The sequence below is a fragment of the Hibiscus syriacus genome, unplaced genomic scaffold (assembly GCF_006381635.1).
Source record: "Hibiscus syriacus cultivar Baekdansim isolate YM2019G1 unplaced genomic scaffold, ASM638163v2 tig00117027_pilon, whole genome shotgun sequence".
In the NCBI taxonomy this organism is placed as follows: domain Eukaryota; kingdom Viridiplantae; phylum Streptophyta; class Magnoliopsida; order Malvales; family Malvaceae; genus Hibiscus; species Hibiscus syriacus.
In genome coordinates, this window is record NW_024063530.1 from 232846 (window position 1) to 252392 (window position 19547).

Consider the following 19547-nt stretch of genomic DNA (forward strand, 5'->3'; position numbering starts at 1 on the left):
GTTGTAACGTATTTTATCTCGTATCAATATAGTTTGAGTTATAAATTACCGATAGCCCATCTACGCTTCCAACAAGTGGTATCAGAGCCAGGTTTGAGTTTAACGTGGTGGAGAATATGACCAACATGATTCAACCACAAATCCCGAGATTGACAAAGACGAATTATGGCAATTGGAGCATTCAAATGATGGCATTACTAGGCTCCCAAAATTGTTGGGATATCATCGAGGATGGTTACATCGAGCCTGAAAATGCAGCAACAAAAGTAGCCCTGGCCAATGAAGAAAAGAAGGTATTGAAGGAATCCAAGAAAAAAAAATAAAAGAGCGTTGTTCTTTATTTTTCAAGGAATAGACGAATCTACCTTTGAAAAAATTTCTGATGCGAAGACCGAAAAACAAGCATGAGAGATTTTGCAAAAATCTCTCCAAGGTGCTGAAAAAGAAAAGAAGGTACGTTTACAAACTCTTAGAGCTGAGTTTGAGATGTTAAAAATGAAAAATACGGAAAGCATCGATGATTATATTAGTCGTGTAAAAGTGGTAGTGAATGAAATGAAAAGAAATGGTGAATCACTCGACGAGGTTAGAGTGATGGAAAAAAATTGTGGTTATTGACAAAAAAATCGATTATGTGGTTGTGACAATCGAAGAATCGAAAGATTTATCCCAAATATCGATCGATGAGCTTGTGGGTTCACTTCAAGCCTATGAGCAGAAAATGAAATAAAATGAAGATTTTGAAAATTTGGAGCAAGCTTTACAAAGGAAAATGAATGTCAACGAAGGAAAAGCTAGCAACATCTACACACAAGGTCAATGAAATCGTGGTGGTTATCGTGGAAGATACAGAGGAGGATAAGGAACTCGTGGATGTGGTGGTCGATCATATGACACCGATCAAATAAGTGAAAACAATCCAACATTAGGCCGTGGACGAGGATTCAGAAGTCGAGGTAGAGACATATCTACAAGAAAATAAATCTAAAGTACAATGTTATAATTGCAATAAGTATGGTCATTGTAGTTATGGGTGTAGATATGCTCCTAAACAAGAAGAATAAATGACGTAGCAGTAGCTGAAGAAGAAAAATTGAAAAATCTCATGTATTCCTCACTTATAAAGGAAATGAAGAATTCAAGAAAAATATTTGGTATCTTGATAATTATGCCAGCAACCATATGTGTGGTCAAAAGGAACTGTTTGTGAAATTAGTTGAAACAATCCATGGGCGAGTAACTTTCGGAGAAGACTCGCACGCAGAACTAAAAGGAAAAGGCGAAGTCATGATTACTCAGAGAAATGGAGAAAAGAAATACATTTCAGATGTTTATTATGTACCTGCTTTGAAAAGCAATATCATCAGTCTTGGTCAACTCCTAAAAAAAAGATATGAAAGACAGATGAAGAATCGCTCGCTTGCCATCAAAAATAAAGAAGGAGAATTGATAGCCCAAGTTGATATGACTCAAAACCGTCTTTTTAAATTTGATATCAAGTCGGGAGAAGTCAAGTGCATGAAGACCACGATCAAAGATGATTCATGGTTATGGCATCTAAGATATGGACATCTTGGATTTTCTGGTTTGAAGTTGTTATAAAAAACAAGTATGGTGAAAGGACTACCAGAGATAAACCCTCCAAATCAATTATGCGAGGCTTGCATTAAAGGAAAGCACCATAGACAAAGCTTTGAACTTGAATGGAACTTTGAAAGTCTTTGCATAGTTCGCAAGACGGCGCCCCGTCTCCTCAACCCTTTCTGCTGGTCGAAAACCTGGTTTTGGAAGATCAATCCCTGTAATCTTTTGTTTAGGCAGGGCCCCAAATCTAGATGATAGACACTGTATGAGGCAAGGCCATTGGAAGCCATAAAGAACACCGAAGTCGATAATATGAATCGATTCGATACGATTCCCTGAGTTCGAATATGACGGTTATTTCATCAGCAATGTCCCAAAACTCGTGAATCTCGACTAAAACGTTTCTACTTCATCACTTTCAATCTCTAATTCATAGACTTTGAAGCAAGTTCCGACAAAAATGAAGGTCGAATTCAGACTTTTGAATTGCTCATGTTTTGATCACTTTTAATTCAAAAGTTCAGTGAGTAAATTAAAAGCACAGTAATCAAAATATAGTTCAGTGAGGAATGATGTAATTTACCCATACTCTAGTTATATATGTGTAGGGAGAATGAATCTGATAATTTATTTGGTACCCGTTGTTTTAGTTATATTGTGATTTTAACGTGGTATATGCGCTGCTGAATTCTGATAGAAAATAGGGGTTCAGAAATTTGTTTATCACTGTTGAATTCATGATCGTGTTTAAGGTATGTGTTGATACTTGATAGGATAATAATTGTATTGTATAGATTTTAGACATTTGCACATTTGAGTTACGTTGTAGCTCTTTTTTCCCGTAAGGCCTGTTCAATAGGGGATATGAAATGTGGGTGCTCTTTTAGGACATGGGAATTGGGAAGCATTGATAGGTTACATTTACGGAAAATCCTTTTATATAACTTTGAGGATCTAAGCATTACACTGAAGTTTATTTAACGTGTATGAGAATTATGAACATATATAAGTTAAAAACCACATAGAAGCTGTTAGTAAAACAGAAGCGAACCTGGGACAAGAACCGATGAGGCAATGAATGAAACAAGGAAATGAAGGAATGCGTGGTTGTGATTTCCATGTAATTTCACTTTAAATGTTATATGTTCATTGTGTTGTCGAAACATGCACATATTATATCGACAAGCATCTAATTTCTCTCCATTTTAGGGTAATATTCTTTCCATGGGATGTTCAATTTTTACAATCACATAACTTGTACATTCCCTGGTCATATTTTGATAAGGCAATGATTTTTACCTTCTTTATCCCACACATTCATCAGGGGCTACAAGTTATTCTTTAGAAGAACAACTTTAGAAAGTTCTGACTACATAAAGGATGATTGCCTAATCATGAACTGCACCGTTGGAGTAGTTAGAACTCGCCTTGAGGGTCAAAACTTTCTTCTATTCCTGTACCACCATCAGATATGGGTTAGAATCTTAGAGCTTTGATAGAGTCTGAAAATGGTTGTGATATAATTTTTCAAGTTGGAGACGAGACATTTAAAGCGCATAAGTTGATCCTTGCTGCACGCTCGCATGTTTTTAAAGCACAGTTTTTTGGTCTTGTTGGGGATCCTAACTTGGATAAAATGCAAGTGAAGGATTTCGAGCCTTCTATCTTCAAGGTGATGCTTCCTTTGACTTCCTTTTGGACATTGAGGAATGAATCTACAATTGAGTATGTTGCATAAGCAAGCCCTGGAATAAATTTACTTCATAATTTGTTGAATTAAAAATTAGTCAACAAATTATGGTTCTTTTATTTTCCTGGATGTTAAGATCCTTAAGTAAACTGACCAGATTGGTTGGTTGAAATGGTTGAATCAGGAATTGGTAGCCTGTCCTCCCGTGTACATATAACTAAGTCTTTCGAGCTGGAAAAAGGGAAAGCCTGTGAAAAATGGGTTTGAACTATTTTTTTAATGAAAAAGATTATAGATAATGAAATTTGAACATTTAACTAGAATTTATACTGAAACCTGTATCCTTTAGTATTAAATACTTGTTATACTTGATACTTATATAATATCATTTTTAATATTTTAAATTTCTTTTTAAATGCAACCTGTATTTTAAACGGGTCTTACCTTTTGGACTGGTAACTGGGGTTCTTACTGGTTTGTCCTACAGTCTGTTTTTTAAACGATTGCCCAAGTACAGATTTTTGTTATCTGGTTGTGTTTTTTCATTTATTGGCCAATCAAAGTGAATGAGAATTCATCCTTACCCTTTTCTATTCTTCCAGGCAATGCTCCTATTTATTTATACGGACAAGCTTCCTGATGTACGAGAAATTACAGACTCAACATCTATGTGTGCATCTACCAACATGGCGCAACATCTTTTGGCTGCTGCTGATCTGTATAATTTAGATAGACTCAAAGTGTTGTGTGAGGCAAAATTGTGCGAAGAACTTAATGCTGACACGGTGGCAACAACCCTTGCACTTGCTGAGCAGCACCACTGTGCATAACTGAAGGTCATATGTTTGAAATTTGTGGCAACTCCAGCTAACTTGGGAGGTGCGTGTTCGTAGATACTATCAGTGCAAATCCCAGGTTACTTGGTTTTTGTATTGTTTGCACTTCAGAAGCCTTTTCATGCTTTCCCGATATGTGACTCTAGATGGATGCGTATATTTCAGTTTTCAAGTACCAAACCGTCTTGAAGGTTGATGCAGCATTGCACCCTTGACCCTCAAGCAGGTTTGGTACTCGAAATTTGTAGGTAAAACTGTTATGCGAAATGCTGAGAAACAGATTAGTGCCTCCTGAAGTCGATTCTTTTGTAAGTACATGTTTTAGTTAGGCTTGGCCTATCAATTGTTGACAACCTGTGCATGTGTTTGTTCCGGGGTCAATGAAAAGCAATTACTGGCACATAAACTAATGTACATTCCCAATGTTTTGCAGCGGTAATGCAATCGGAAGGCTTCAGGCACTTGGAGGAATCTTGCCCATCTTTGTTGTCAGAGCTGTTGAAGGCCTTCGCATCCAGTGAGGAGAGCTCAAGCCTGCTGTCAAGTCGGAAGAGGAGTGCCAGCAGTGTCTACGGGATGGATCTTGCAGCGGAAGGTCCTGCGGTAGAATCCGTGAATCCTAATGGCAGGCGCGTTCGGAGACATTGACCGCGAAGGTAAGTGTATTTTTTAGTGTTTCCGGAACATAGAATCGAAACTGTATCTACCTACATGGTTGACATATTAGTTATAACTTTGAATGGAGTTTTGGTTGTGTGTACAAATGAAACTATGTTTTCTTGAGGTTGAAATGTATTTTCTCCTGGCTTCTGGGGCAACTGAATAAAATCTAATCCAAAGAAAATTGAGGCATTTCAAGCGATTTAGGTTGAATTCAAAATAAATAAATATGAAGTTAATTTGACAGGTAACTCTATTTTATCATGTTTGATTGTGTAAATTATAATTATGTATTTACATAAACATAAATTTTAAAATAAAACTCTCTCTGTCCCATTAACATAGTTTCTTATTGACTTCTTAAAATCAAAATTTTTAAAACTTTGATTATGATAATTTTAAATATTTTAAACAATTAAATTTTATACCATATATATTTGAAACTACTTGATTAAAGGTTTTTAAACTATATTTTTCATATTTTTATTCATAATAAAATTAAATAATAATGGGACAAAATTTAAAATTAACTAACTAAATAAATAATAGATATTTTTAATAAGATGGATTGAGTATTAATTATTATAACATTAATAATCAAATCGAACTTCAAGACATGTATCATTTGTAGGTTATAGGTACGGTGTCGTCGTGTAAACAGTTGTACCCTGAACTTTTTATGTAGGTACAATGATTCTATTGAAGTTGTTCTGTAATTATGGTGATTTCGGTGAATTTTTCTTTCAGATTTTTAAACGTAAATGAAAGAGAGAGAGAGATTTATAAATTTGTAGATAAATTAAAAACAGGGATAATAATATCTTCTTCCTTGGAGCATGAACTTTGAGCTCTCATGGCTTTGCTGCAAAACATCTTTGGCTGTTTCACAGAATCCTCAGAATCCAAATATATCTGCCATGGCGATGTTTGTGTTCTTCGGAAACATCAGAATTCTGGGAAGAAGACGATGTTGTCGTTGTCGATTAAACCGAAGCAGAGCATCCGGAAAGCATTTATAAGTTTGAACACTCAAGAAGCTATTCTTGCCTCATCGCCTTTAAACATTTATAAGTTTGAAGGCTCATTGCCTTTAAATATCATCAGCTTCTTTCTATTCCTTCGTATCTACCATCGCAAAGACCAAAATTATAAATGAAATGGATTTTGATTGGACCCGACAAGGGAAGCATTTGACGATGAGGCCCTACACATAATCTGTGACGGCATTACGGCGACCTTCAGAGGGTGCATCGGATTTGAATGCAAGCAATGAGGTCGGCAGTTCTGTCCTCAGCCTTCATCCACCGTACCGAGTCAAGCATCCGAAACAGGGAGAAGGGAGGGAAAAGAAAGAAGGAAAGAGCAAAATATAAAAAGAAAAATAATATATTTTTTAGACCAAAACTACGTTGTTTTGGTATAAATTTGATTTTTTATAATATCCAAAATGATTTAACTGTCACATCATAACCCCGTTAGAAAATTAACGATTGAGTGATAAAAAAAATTCAATGTCTAAACTTCAATGAGCAAAATGAAAAAGTTGAAAGTATAATTAATGAAATAAAAGAGAGAATAAAATTTAAAATATGGTAAGTGAAATAAAAGAATGAGTAAAGTTGAATGAGTAAGCATGTAATTTACCCTTAGGAAAATTTTAGAAAAAATTTCATTTCATGTCAGTTATTGCTGCCGTTTCATACACGAATTTCCATTTTGGGACAAAATTCACAAAAAAATTACCCCTTGTCTCCATTTCTTTCAGTCGTACTCGTGCAAACTCGTATCCGAACCTACGGGCAGAAGCTTACCACCAATATTGTGTTAAACTTGTCAGTCATATGCTTAGGAGAGAATTCAATGCATTACGAGAAAAAGTTTTGCATGAAGAAATCAAGATTGAACATACGAAGACAGAAAACCACATGACAGACAAGATGTTTGGATGACAACAAGTTTGAAAGCTTATGTCGTCAGATTGAGAATGCATTCGACGGTGATAAAAAGCCAGTAACAACTAATATTGGTACCGTCAGCCAAAACGGCGCTAACTGACCATCACAACCACATGAATCCAACAAAGCTCCGTTCTTATGTTATCTGGATTCTTTGTTTTTTTCTTAAAAGTATAAACTTCCCATTTATATTCGGAAGCGGACATGACCTTTTGAAGAAAAGATACATACTGGTGTCCCACATTCACAATTCCATATACAAATGAAAACATGCATACTATTCATTATTCAATAAAATCACAATTCTACCTTTTAATTCCCCAACAATACTATCTGCTCAATCTCAAACATCATCTCTATCAAAATTGTTCATGATAAAGATTCAAATCACAAATTTCTTATCCAATAAAAATTTCAATTTAGTAGATTACAATTTTATACCCTATAGAAATTTAACAATAAACAAAACGAAACAAAAGAAATATAACTACCAATCATCCCAAACCCAACATTCCAAACTTTGATATATTCATTTTCACTAGATATATAATCCAGATCGGGAGTCTAAAATACAACCAACTGATGTAAGAAGGATGCAATTGGTTATAATTGAAAAACTTTTTAAAATAAACTGAGAATCATTTTAAGTTGAAACCGAAAATATTATATTATCCGTAACCGATCATGTAAATTGCATAACTATTATGGCTGCAACCTAAAAAGTTTGCTAAAAAGTTACCATAAAAAAACTCATGTAACATTTTTAGTTGTAACTGAAAGTATTACTAATTGTGTAACTTTTTAGAGTAGACATGATAACACTTTACTATTAACCTTAGAGCAGGACTACCGAACCGAATCAACTACTTTAGATCTAAATTAGCTTATTATCCACATTAAATTGAGTATTACTATGTAAATTTGAATCCAAATTAAAGAAATTATTTGCCAGATACTCGAAATCCTATAAATATATTAATTTAGTAATAGAAAAGTTCAAGAAATCAGATTCCAGAATCCACTATCGAAGTCGGATAATGAAGATTTGAATCAGAATTCAGATAAATACATTGTCGATAGTAATTAAAATATTGAAATCTAGATATTATTCAAATAAAAATAAATCTATTAAATATAAACAAATATCCAATTCAGCAGTATAATAAAAAAGGAAAAGAATGAGAATCGAACCAGGAGGTCTAGAACGTTCGAGGATGATTTTTTCAGTGGAAACCATGGTGAGCCGACTCCCAACATCTTCACGCACCGCGTCGCCGAATTTCTCCCAATTCCTTCTCTCCAACGCCCGTTTATTAAAGCGAGCCTTCGCCAGTTTCCGGACTCGGGTCGTCGTCGTTATTTTCACCTTATTGCCTTCATCGTTAAACTTGTATTCGATCACTTTTTTTATCCCGTTTTCATCGGGTCCGATTACTTCCTTCGGCGGTAACAGAAAATCCAGATCGTCGTCTTCTTCAAGCTCTCCCCATCGGAGCTTGCTCGGTTCTGTCGAACGTCATGTTTGAGAACTGGATGTTTCGAGGAGAGACGAAGTAGAGAAGTGTAGAAAAGGCTTCGGTTTTATAGTCTTGTGTCGTTCGATGTTCGTGTAAAACGGTACCGTTTGAATAACACAATATGAAAAAATATTAGGGTAAAGTATATAAATAGTCTCCAAACTTTTAGAGATATTGCATTTGGTCACTCAACATTTTAAACTTATAATACAACCATCAAACTTTTAGTTCTTTTTTATTTTAGTTCCTACCGTTACCTCCCGTTGGTTTTTACTAACGTGGCATTTAACCCTGTTAACTTTCTGACTTGGCAGGCTAGCAGCTTCTTCATTCAACATGGTGGAACAAACTTGTGATTTTATGCATGGGTACCTTTTGTATTGAAGATGTGCTTTGATTAAAGATGATGGTATTTAGCATCCCATGCTGGAATGTAGGTGCTGTTTAATGGCGATATCAAGCTAATTAATCTTGTGGACAATATTTCCAGGAAAAATAGGGTAAAACAATTTCCCCAAGAAAGTAGAGAGAGCATCTAAATGTTTTTGAGAAAATAGAGAGTGAAAAATAATTCAAGAAATGGCAGGATTTTGGATTTGAGATTTCATTGAGAGTGTGTGAGAAGAAGAAGAAAGAAGGAAGAAGAAGAAGAAGCTGCCAGCTTACTACGTCAGAAAGTTAACAGGGTTAAGTATCACGTCAGTAAAAATTAACGGGAGGTAACGATAAAGATCAAAATGAAAAGGAACTAAAAATTCGATGGCTTATTGTAAGTTTTAAAAGTTAGGTCAATCGTACATTGATATGGACGTATATTATTTTTTTCACCATGATGACATAGACAAAATAATATTATATTGATGACGATTATTGACACTCAAAACAAAATCATTTTAGACACTGAAATTTAGAGGTGTATCAATTTTGTCACTAAACTTTTAAATAATTTACTTTCTCGCATTGTACTTTTCAGACGTCGTTGGCAGTCAATCGTCTCCCGTCACTTGTCGTCATTTTGCAGTTATATTGATATTAAACATTCTTATTTTATTCATTTTTCTTCTAATTAGATTAGTTTTCACGAAACTCATTTAAAATGGACGAAAATCTAATTAAAAATTTAAAATATTATTACTTTGATCTATTCAATCATAGTCTCATGAGACCAATTTTGAGATTTTTTTTGTATTATTAGAATAATATTTCTCATCGTTCGAATTTTTGGACAAACACCTCAAATTTTGTAAATCAAAGAAAGCTTAAATACTCTTAAAAGTGGTATTTTTTTATTTCGTTGATGTTAAGTGAGTTTCATGAAAAATCAATTTTAAGAGAAAAAATAAAGTGAAATACAAATGCTCTGAAGAAATAAAGTGAAATACAAATGTTCTAATATTAATCTTGTTGAGAAAGACGACCGATGATGGGTGTTGATTGGCTACCTACGACGACTAGCAAAGTACAATGCAAATAGATATGTTTAAAAGTTTAGTCACAAAATCAATACTCCTAAAAAACTCAATACCTAAAATGGCATCATAGGATAAGGGGATGTAGGATAGTAGGTTGAGAATAACTTCCGTGAGAGATCTTCATATTAAGTATTAATAGTTGTACATAAATGATATCTTTTTGTCTATGTCATCACATTGTTTAAATTTTAACAGTCAAATAGTATAATTAGAATGAAAATCAAAATTTAATACTATAATTAATAAAATTAAAAATTTAATGGTATAAAAAATATAACATCTAAAATTAAGTAATATCTTATGTTCCCAATTAATATGTATGTGCCTTTTATTGTAATAAATAAAAGTAATATATTATTACATAAATAATAATCTTGAAATGACTTTACTGATCTGATGAAATGACTATACGAATCAATATGCTTGAGGACAGTCAAAATATTTTAAAATTTATATTATGATTTGGAAGACGTGTTGAAATTATCCCTTTTATTAAGGTGTAAAGAAAAAGTACAAGTACTTATTTGTAAATAAAGATAACATAGTAAAGGTTAGGGGTGTCTTAATTAATTACACCGAAATGTTTTAAAATATATAACAGGCTTAAATGCCCAATTGCCCCTGAATTATACCATTTATATCTAATTATTCTTAAAATAATTTTCGAGACGTTTTATCCCTTCAACTATAAATTATTATCTCGTTTGTTCTATTCCATCAAATTGTTAAAAATAAATATAACTGACCAATTAGAACATGCAACACCACCCCCTTAATATTTATTTTATCTAAATAAATAAAAATATATTAAATAAAATAAAACTTATATTATACCCAAAATGCCCCCATCACCTCCACCGTAAACCAACCCCCGCCAAAAAAAAAAAAACTCTCCATTTTTTGCTGAAAGAGAAGGGAGACAGAAACCAAGATCGGCGGCAATGGATAGAGCATCGGCGGCAATGAAAGAGAAGGGGTGAGGTAAAATATTTGGGGACAGAAGAAGAGTGAGTAGTGGGTGTCAGTGGCCGGATCCAAAAATTAAAAAATAAGGGTCTAAAAATTTTAATACTCTTCTTTTCAATATAATGAGTTTCTTTTTTTTTCTTAAACATTTAATATATTGAATTATATTGAATATTTAATCTAAAATAATGGGTGTGCATTTAGCCCCATTGTGGCCATATGCATCCGCCCCTGGCGGGTGTGAGGGGAGGTTGGTATTGGATCCAGAAGAGGGCAGTGAGGAGAACTGTGAGTGTGTGAAAGAATTTCACTTTCCTTTCTTTGTGTTGACACGTTTGACTTCTTTATCCTTTACTCCCAGAGTTCCTTTTTCTTTTCTCCAGTTATTTATTTGCTCTATCATTAACATCATCATCCTTTTAACTTTTTTCTCTAGTTTTTGTTTGAATCTTGCAAGCACCTTCCTTGTCAGCATCACTTGCATCTTTAGATTCTTTGTTTTGGGAGACGGGTCTCTAAATTAGGCGATTTTTCATTCAAGTTTGCTGCCTGCTGCTGCTTCACTGTGCTATTTTTACTTCTTATTTAGTATGGCGGGTTTCCCCCTCCGGGTTTCATTCCATTTGAGCAGATACCCCTTTTTAATTGAAGAAGAAGAAATCTTACTATTTTTTTTATAGCTTGTGATGTGGATTTGAATTAGTTATGTTTAAATTTTGTTTATATATATAATAGTAGGGAAACAAAGGGTTTTGCTTCATTGGAAGAAGTTTTGGTATTTATTCCTATTTTAGCTTGATTCATAGACAGTGAAAGAGTTCTAGATTTAGTATGTTATGGGAACTGATCACTATTCAGCCAGTGTCATGCATGATACCAAGAGTAAGACTGTGAGGGAAGAAAAATCATCTATACAAGTTTCGATTCTTCGATTGTTAAATGTGATGGCTTGTTGCCAACAAGCTACTGCTTCCCTGGCAAGACTTCCTGTGAATTTCAAGTCGGTCAGTATCGAGTCTAGGGTTCCAGCCTTGTGAGTGTGAATCCTTGCCCCCGTCCCAAATGGTTGCAGCATTTGTAATGCTTGTTCTATGTTTCTATCGTTTATAGGTGGCTAGTAAGTAGCTTAGAAAACAGCCATTTTCCAGCTTGGTTTACGGTGGAGGTGTGGGGAGGGGAGGGGCATTTTTCATTTTTATTTATTCAGATAAAAATTAAATATTAAGGGTTGATGTGCGTGTTCTAATTGATAAGTGAGATTTATTTTTAACGGAATTGACAGAATGGGACAAACAATCATATATCTCTGTAAAACGTAAGAGTATTCATATTACAAATATGACTAGAACTGTTCGTTTTTCATCATAAGTTTGTGATTTACTTTTTGATGCAGCAAGTAAGGAAAATAATTCTTAATTGTTGGTATCAAAAATAAAGCAACTGATTCGTGGCGCGAGCTGCATTAAGGGGTGATGTGCATGTTCTAATTGGTCAGTGAAATTTATTTTAACGTAGTTAACAGAATGAGACAAATAGAATAACAATTTATACTTTAGGAAGCAAAACTTCCGAAAAATACTTTAAGGCAACTCGGTACAAAAGCATTTAAGCCTATATAACACAATAAAATAAAATAAAGAAAGTGGGCAATCTCTGTCCGCGGAACAACCAAGAAAAATGTCAGTTGAGTGTATGAATTGCTCGCCGTATATTTTCTCAGCTCTCCAATCTCAATCTCAATCTCATCACTCCATCTTCACTTCTCAACCCTTCATTTCACTTTCCCAATCCTTTCATTCATTCAAATCTAAATGGCCAAAGGTAATTTTTATTTTTTTGCATAAAAATCCAATACATATATATTTATTTTATGATTTTTAGTTTTGTTATGTTGCAGGAGGATCGATGGAGTCTGTGGCCAATCGATACGAGTCAACGTTGGATGTGTTGTTGTCGTTGATAACGAAAAGAAGTCTTGCCGATAAGAGCAATAAAGGGGATAGCTTCTACTTGCTTTTTGATTACTTGAAAGTAATTTTTTTGTTCTGTTTTTGATTGAGTTGTTTTTCAGAAATTTTGTTTTTACGAGCTTGGAATTAAGCTGTTTTTGTTTATTGGGTTTTAGATTTTGGAATTGGAAGATGCGATTTCAGAGTTGAAAATCATCCATGTTGCTGGCACTAAGGGAAAGGTATTGGAAATTTTCTTTCCCTGGATATCTCTTTTTTTTAAAAATAAAATAAAATAGAAACTTTAATAATCTTTTCCTGTTGCTTTTCTCTGTATGCTGCATTTGTCTATAATTTTGGCTAATTTTCGGGTAGCTTACATTCTTTTTTGGTCACATTGGGCTCCAACTATTTTGGAGTCGAGTTAGGTTGACCCTCTGAAGTGGGAAAATGTTTCCAACCAGAGATTTAAATTGCGGTTGTGGTCGCGTTTGCAGTTATGTTGCGGTTCTCGTGATTGCAGCAATATCAGGTGCTATTGCGGGGTCATTGCTAGTATCACAGTTGTGCAATAATGGTTTCAGATGGAACCTTTACAGCTATATAACGGCATTTAAATCCCTACTCCCAACACCTATTTTATGCATTAAACTTGAAACCGAGACTTGCATAAGGGGTCCTGGGCCCTTTACTGCACTGCTTAGGCATTAGTGTTATTTTTGTCTAGCTGCCTTCGGTGAAACATATTTCTTCTATCTTGTTTGTAAACTGCATATGAATTGTTGTACGCATTCTTTCTTCATTTGTTAAATTGAAAAGGGATCAACATGCATGTTTGCAGAATCTATATTACGTAATTGTGGGTTTCGAACCGAACTTTTCATGTCTCCACACCTTATAGATGTTCGTGAAAGGTTTCGATTGGATGGGTTAGTGTTCAAATTTGCTAGTATGTCTGTTTGATTCATTGTACGTTGGTAGTTAAGTTATTATTATTGTTTTTTTTAGCTTGGCAGTTTGCATTTTCTAGAATCTGGCGAACCTATGCTATCTAGTATTTATAATTTTAGGTATAAATAGTTCTGTAACTTTCTTTTCTTTCCTGGCTGCTTCAGTGTGGAAATACGTGAGGAGAAATTTATGGAATATTTCTGGTGGTGCTATGATAAGCCGAAGGTATGTCTGCAGTAGTGTTTCACACTGATTTTCTATGAACTTCTGTTCGGGTCTTCTGCAATTATACATGGCCTTCTTTTACATTATTTACCGGGTTTTGTTGACCAGTACTATTTATCATTGAACAAAAAGTGTTGTCTTTCATTTTGGTTTTTCCCTCGAACAATGTGTTTAATCCTGTTGACCTTTTGTTCATTGATTTGCAGGAAAAAACCAGTGATGATGTACCAATGCCTACGTTCTTTCAGTTCCTGGCCTTGCTCGCCTTTAAGATATTTTCAGCAGAGAAGGTTTGATGTGTGTTACATCCTTCTATACAAAGCCATTTTCCCGTGTTGCTTCTTCCATTTCACAAGCACCCTCTGCTAGTGAAGCAAAAATAAATATTACCTTTAAATTGTCTATGCAGGTCGATGTTGCTATTCTGGAGGTTGGCTTGGGTGGAAGGGCCGATGCAACTATCGTGGTATGTTTCCTAATTTAGTTCACAAATAGTCTGCCAAGCAAAGCATGTCATTTGTGGTCACCGAGGTGCTGAAATATAATGCCAGTGCTTATCTTTTTCCAATTTTTGTCAGCATGTGTTATTTTTTTCAGGTTCAAGCACCTATTGTGTGTGGTGTATCTTCCCTCGGGTATGATCATATGGAGATTTTTGGTTAGTGTTATATATATTACCTCAGTTAATTGCTATTAAATAATGGTCTACAAAAATATGGCTCATAAATGTATCATAGTTAATATAAATGACGTATAGTTTTTTAAAATTGTTGAATAAGATCTTTGAGAGACAAAGAAGAATTTTAATTTGTATTGCATTATTTTTAAAACCATGCAGTAAATTCATAACATCAATGATTTTCTTGGACCTCATGTTGGAAACTATATTTTCATTACATCTTTGAGGTTTCATTATCCGGAGCACTTGAAGTTTTAATCTTAAATAGAGAAAATCTAAATTATGCAGAATTAGGTGATAGTAGAGTTAGACCTTTTTTAGTGTTGTCTATATGGTAGTCAAAATACCGTACCGATATCGGCTGTACTAGTCTTAAACTGGTGCCATGTAGTTTAAGTTCTGTACGGGTAAATTTTTGGTTGTCTATCTGCTTCCTTGATTTAGACTATGAAATCTGCTTAGTGTCCCTATACCAACTTTCTGAGCTCCGAGAAATAGTTGTGAATTTTTGTCATTTGATGTATCCGTATATGTCAGCTACTGCTTTCAGAATAATTCAAGTTAATGCTAAAGATTTTGCTTTCTTTTATTTTCTGGATGGCCATAAACAGGAAATACTCTGGGGGGAATTGCTGCGGCAAAGGCTGATATATTTAAGGTGTTTTTACTTTAAGAACTATATTGATTTAAAGCATATGATAAGAGTCTGTCTCCGTGTTGTAACATAATTTAAATCTATCTCCAGTTTTTGTTTGTACCTTTTCAAATGCAGCATGAGATACCAGCCTTTACCGTACCTCAACCTGATGAGGCAATACAGGTTCTTGAAGAGAAAGCTTCAAAGTTGAATGTAAGTTGCATAACTCTTTCATTTCTGAGTTCCCTTAAAAAGATATTCACGACTCAATTTGTATTCAAATTCTGGATTTTGCGTTGTTCGAGAAGACATAAGCTATGCTAGTCTGAAGACATGTTCTTCACAGGTAAAACTTCAAGTGGCGCATCCAATAGATGCAAGTTCGCTCAATGATCTGAAGCTTTCACTTGATTGCGAACATCAATATTTAAATGCCGGTCTTGCCGTCGCACTGTGTACTGCTTGGCTTCAGAGGATTGGTCATCCTATCAGCAATTTCATTCAAACAGTGGGTTCTATTATTACACTTTCTTTGCATTCCAGCTACTGTTTGCTTAAATGTGATTTGTTTCCTCGGTTGGAATAGGGTCCATTACCTGAACCATTTATTAAGGGCCTAACGACAGCAAGTTTGCAAGGGCGGGCTCAGATTGCCCGTGATCAGTTAACCGATATTGAAAGTGTCGGAGATCTAGTTTTTTATTTGGATGGAGCTCACAGTGCTGAAAGTATGGAAGTTTGTGCGAGGTGGTTTTCTCTTTTCACTAAGGATGACAATCACCAAACAAACCTGAATTTTGAGGCACAGCAGCAGACGTTCGAATGATCTGAGGATACTGCGCAGGTAGAAAAACCTGCTTTGTTCCACAATAAATTTCCACAGTTTTTAAAATTTATACGTAAAAGAGAGTATTTATCCTTATGGTCATTGTGTTGTCGATGATATTCTCATAACTTGTGTATTTGGTCTCATTATTTCCAATATTTAAGCTTTTCTATTTTATTTTGGTGCTGGCTTGTATTTGCTTATGAGTTTATAGTATTAAGGATAATCTAAACCTAGGAGGGTTTCGGGTTTTCAGAAAGCTTTAGAACTCCGAATTTTAACAATTGAGTTTATAAAACTCTTGAGGCGAGAATAAAACATATTTTGAATATTCCTTGAACTGTAAACTATTCACATTTTTCTAATATATATGCGTGTACATCTGATTTATATTTTTTGTGCTTTGTTTTATGATGAATTTCTGATCTTCAAGCTGTGAAGTGTAAACTAGATTCAGGCTGCATCTTGCTGATGGTGGACTAAAGTTTTTGAGATCTATTTGAAGATTCTGCTGTTCAATTGTATGTCGGTACGAGATCCACAGTTGCTTCTGCCACGCTTGATGAGGACATGTGCTAGCCATGGTAATTACGCCAGTTAGAGGCCTGTTTAGATGTGTATTCTTGTATAGGATTTTATATACTTGTGATGGAAAGCATCATAGATGCATTTGAAGTTCATGAAAAACCGGTATTTATGGGGAATGATTATGTTCAACTGCTTTAATCCTATGTTGCCCTTATTTAGTCTAAACAGATATGTTCCATTTTTTTCTTCTAAAGTTTTTCCATATATTTGGATGGTTCTTGGAGGGTTATATCTTCATACTCATGTCTGGATATATGTTCGACATGGATGTCCGACATGGGTTACTTTAAGAAAAAAATTATATTCTTCTTTGTTCATTGGATTGAATAAAAGGTAAGATTCATCTTGACAAGAAGAAACTTCATATCAGGAAGCTTTCCTGGACAGAAATTTATATCCTATTTTTCTTACAATCTGTTGATCATTATTTCAGGTGTCCGTTTCGACAAGGCTCTCTTCGTTCCAAACATATCAGTGTATCACAAGGTTGGATCCCATAAATTACCTACAGTCGATCCTCAAGTCGATTTGTCATGGCAATTTGGTCTTCAAAGAGTGTGGCAATTTGGTCTAATACATGGCATCTTATTTTTCGAAATTCATAGTTTCTGAATTCTGTTGAATTTGTAATTTCAAACTAATGAAGACCGCAATCCTTTTGACGTAAAAAGTTTTATTCTTTCTCTATATTTTTATTTCTAATGTTCGGTTCAATTTATGATGATTGTTTCCTTCATGTACTAGGAGAGGAGGCCAGTAACACGCATCAAGTTTGTGAAGAAGTGAGAGACAATACAATGAGCGCCGGGTGTTGTAAAAACAGTTTGGTCTTTTCTTCTCTATCATCCTCTATAAAGTGGCTCAGGGATACCGCCCAGAAGGATCGATTTGTTCAATTTCAGGTAATGCTTGAGATTTTAAGCTCGCCGTTCCCAATATTTGCATGCCTTCTGTATATGACAAGGCTGGAGTACTTCAGATCGAGTTCATGGCTATGTTACTTTAGAGTACATTACGGATTTTAACTGATTTTTTAGTTGTTGAAAGTGTAGCTCGTAAAACCTTGTAGATTTTTAGAACACGAAGAGCTATGCATGTATCGAGTAATGAGCGACTCTTTGTTCCTCCAAAAGATTAGGTTTTTTAATCGAACAGTACCTGATCGATGAATGTTGAACTTGGTGTATATTTCAATGTGTGTTCTACAAGTATAAATGCTTTATATGTTTTTTGTAGTCATACTCCATTTATACTCATTTTTAGCAGATCTTATCGACCAAGTATAGAGGTCGTGGTTCGGTTGCAACATTTTCTTTAATGCTTACGACTCGCTTCTTGTGTTTCTCTTGGGGTTTCTAATTCCCTTTTTCTGGTTGATTAGGTCCTTGTCACCGGTTCCGTGCATCTCGTCGGCGATGCCTTGAGATTAATCAAGAAATGAGGCCGAATCTCTCCCTATGTGCTCCTTGTTCTTCCGACATCATTCACTTAACATAGACAGCATTGATTCACTTTCTTTGCTGAGAGAGGCCACTTATCGACGATCCTTGACTGCTTGTTAATGGCTTCCGAGCAGCCGATTTTTCGAGGGTTTCTTGTAAACACTTGCGTATGTGAGATCCTAAATCGGCATAACTTTGATGAGCAAAGGAATGATTGTTTTGAAACATAATGAGAGAAATCCAACAAAACATTGCAATTCATTTAGATGGACAAATTAACAAATGAAGTAGGGGCTGAGAGAATCGTCTCGATCATAGGCTTTTATAATATTCAATTCAGATGAATCGACCAATGAATCGGATATTAATGATTATGCAAAAACAATCAAAATATTTTCATGTGTACCTAAAAAGATCGCTTCACTCTACGAAGAACAACAAGCGATTTTATTTCTATTTTTGTTCTTCTTAGAGACATCGATATTGGTTCCTCGAGGAAGGCTCGTAGCTGAAGTTTCTTGCCCTGCCAAAGATCTTCTGCTCAGTATTTGATAAATATCGAGCAACATCTTTTGAAAGGCTTTCTCGATATTGGTAGCATCGAGTGCCGATGTCTCCAGGAACGACAGACCTTCTTTGTCGGCAAAGCTCTCAGCGTCTTCCTTCGACACTGCTCGGAGATGGTTGAGATCCGATTTGTTGCCAGCCATCATGATTACGACGATGTTTGAACCGGCATGGTCTCGCAGTTCTTTGAGCCATTGCAGGGTGTTGTTAAAGGTTTGACTCTTGGTTATGTCGTAAACGAGAAGTGCCCCGACAGCACCCCTATAGTAAGCACTTGTGATTGCTCGGTATCGTTCCTGACCGGCCGTGTCCCATATCTGTGCTTTCACCGTCTTCCCTTCTACCTGAACAAGTAAGGCGAGACAACTTGGATTTAAATGGCGTTAGTCGATACATTTATGGTTGTGTACAAAATCAAACCTGAAGCGTTCTTGTTGCAAATTCAACACCGATAGTAGACTTGGAATCCAAGCAAAACTCATTTCTTGTATATCTTGAAAGGATGTTGGATTTTCCGACACCCGAATCTCCGATCAGTACAATCTTGAATAAATAATCGTATTCGTGGTTTACTCTATGTGCCATTTATTTTTCTTTTATCGAATCTCAAACCTGCTAGATGAAAGAAAACGAATAAACACTCTCGAACAATTCTAAAAGCGATAATAATCCGAAATCCTCTAAGAAGTTAAAAATGAAAATTCATAAGATGAAGTGCGAAGGTAGGAGAGAGATTAACCATAAAGAGATTATTAATATTCGATTATTGGTAAAAATGTGATTAGTGAATTTCCAGGTTTTTGGTGATTGTTTTGTGTGAAATTTTTTGTTCTCCATAGCCAAAAACAGAAAAAAGAAACGAGTGGCAATGCACATATACCGGTCCTTAACTAGGAGTTAGGGGTGCAGGCAGAACTTGTATTTAGAGGGTGTCAAAATTGTATTATTAATTTTTGGGGCTAAATTAAAATTTCACAAATTTTACGATATTAAACTGGAATTA

General features: G+C 35.0%; 1 protein-coding gene and 2 pseudogenes across 1 annotated transcript; 2 read left to right on the forward strand and 1 right to left on the reverse strand.

Annotated features, from left to right (window-relative positions):
- Positions 1–776: 776 nt before the first annotated feature.
- On the forward strand, positions 777–4795 carry LOC120196150 (annotated as a pseudogene).
- A 7535-nt stretch (positions 4796–12330) lies between these two features.
- Positions 12331–18235, forward strand: LOC120196173 (annotated as a pseudogene).
- An 87-nt stretch (positions 18236–18322) lies between these two features.
- On the reverse strand, positions 18323–19129 carry LOC120196166 (ras-related protein Rab2BV-like). The gene is made up of 2 exons (XM_039198036.1): positions 18965–19129; positions 18323–18888 (listed from the first exon to the last, which is right to left on the reverse strand). The coding sequence occupies exons 1-2, from the start codon at positions 19127–19129 to the stop codon at positions 18403–18405; spliced, it is 651 nt and encodes a 216-aa protein (XP_039053967.1). The 3' UTR covers positions 18323–18402.
- Between the last annotated feature and the right edge of the window lie 418 nt (positions 19130–19547).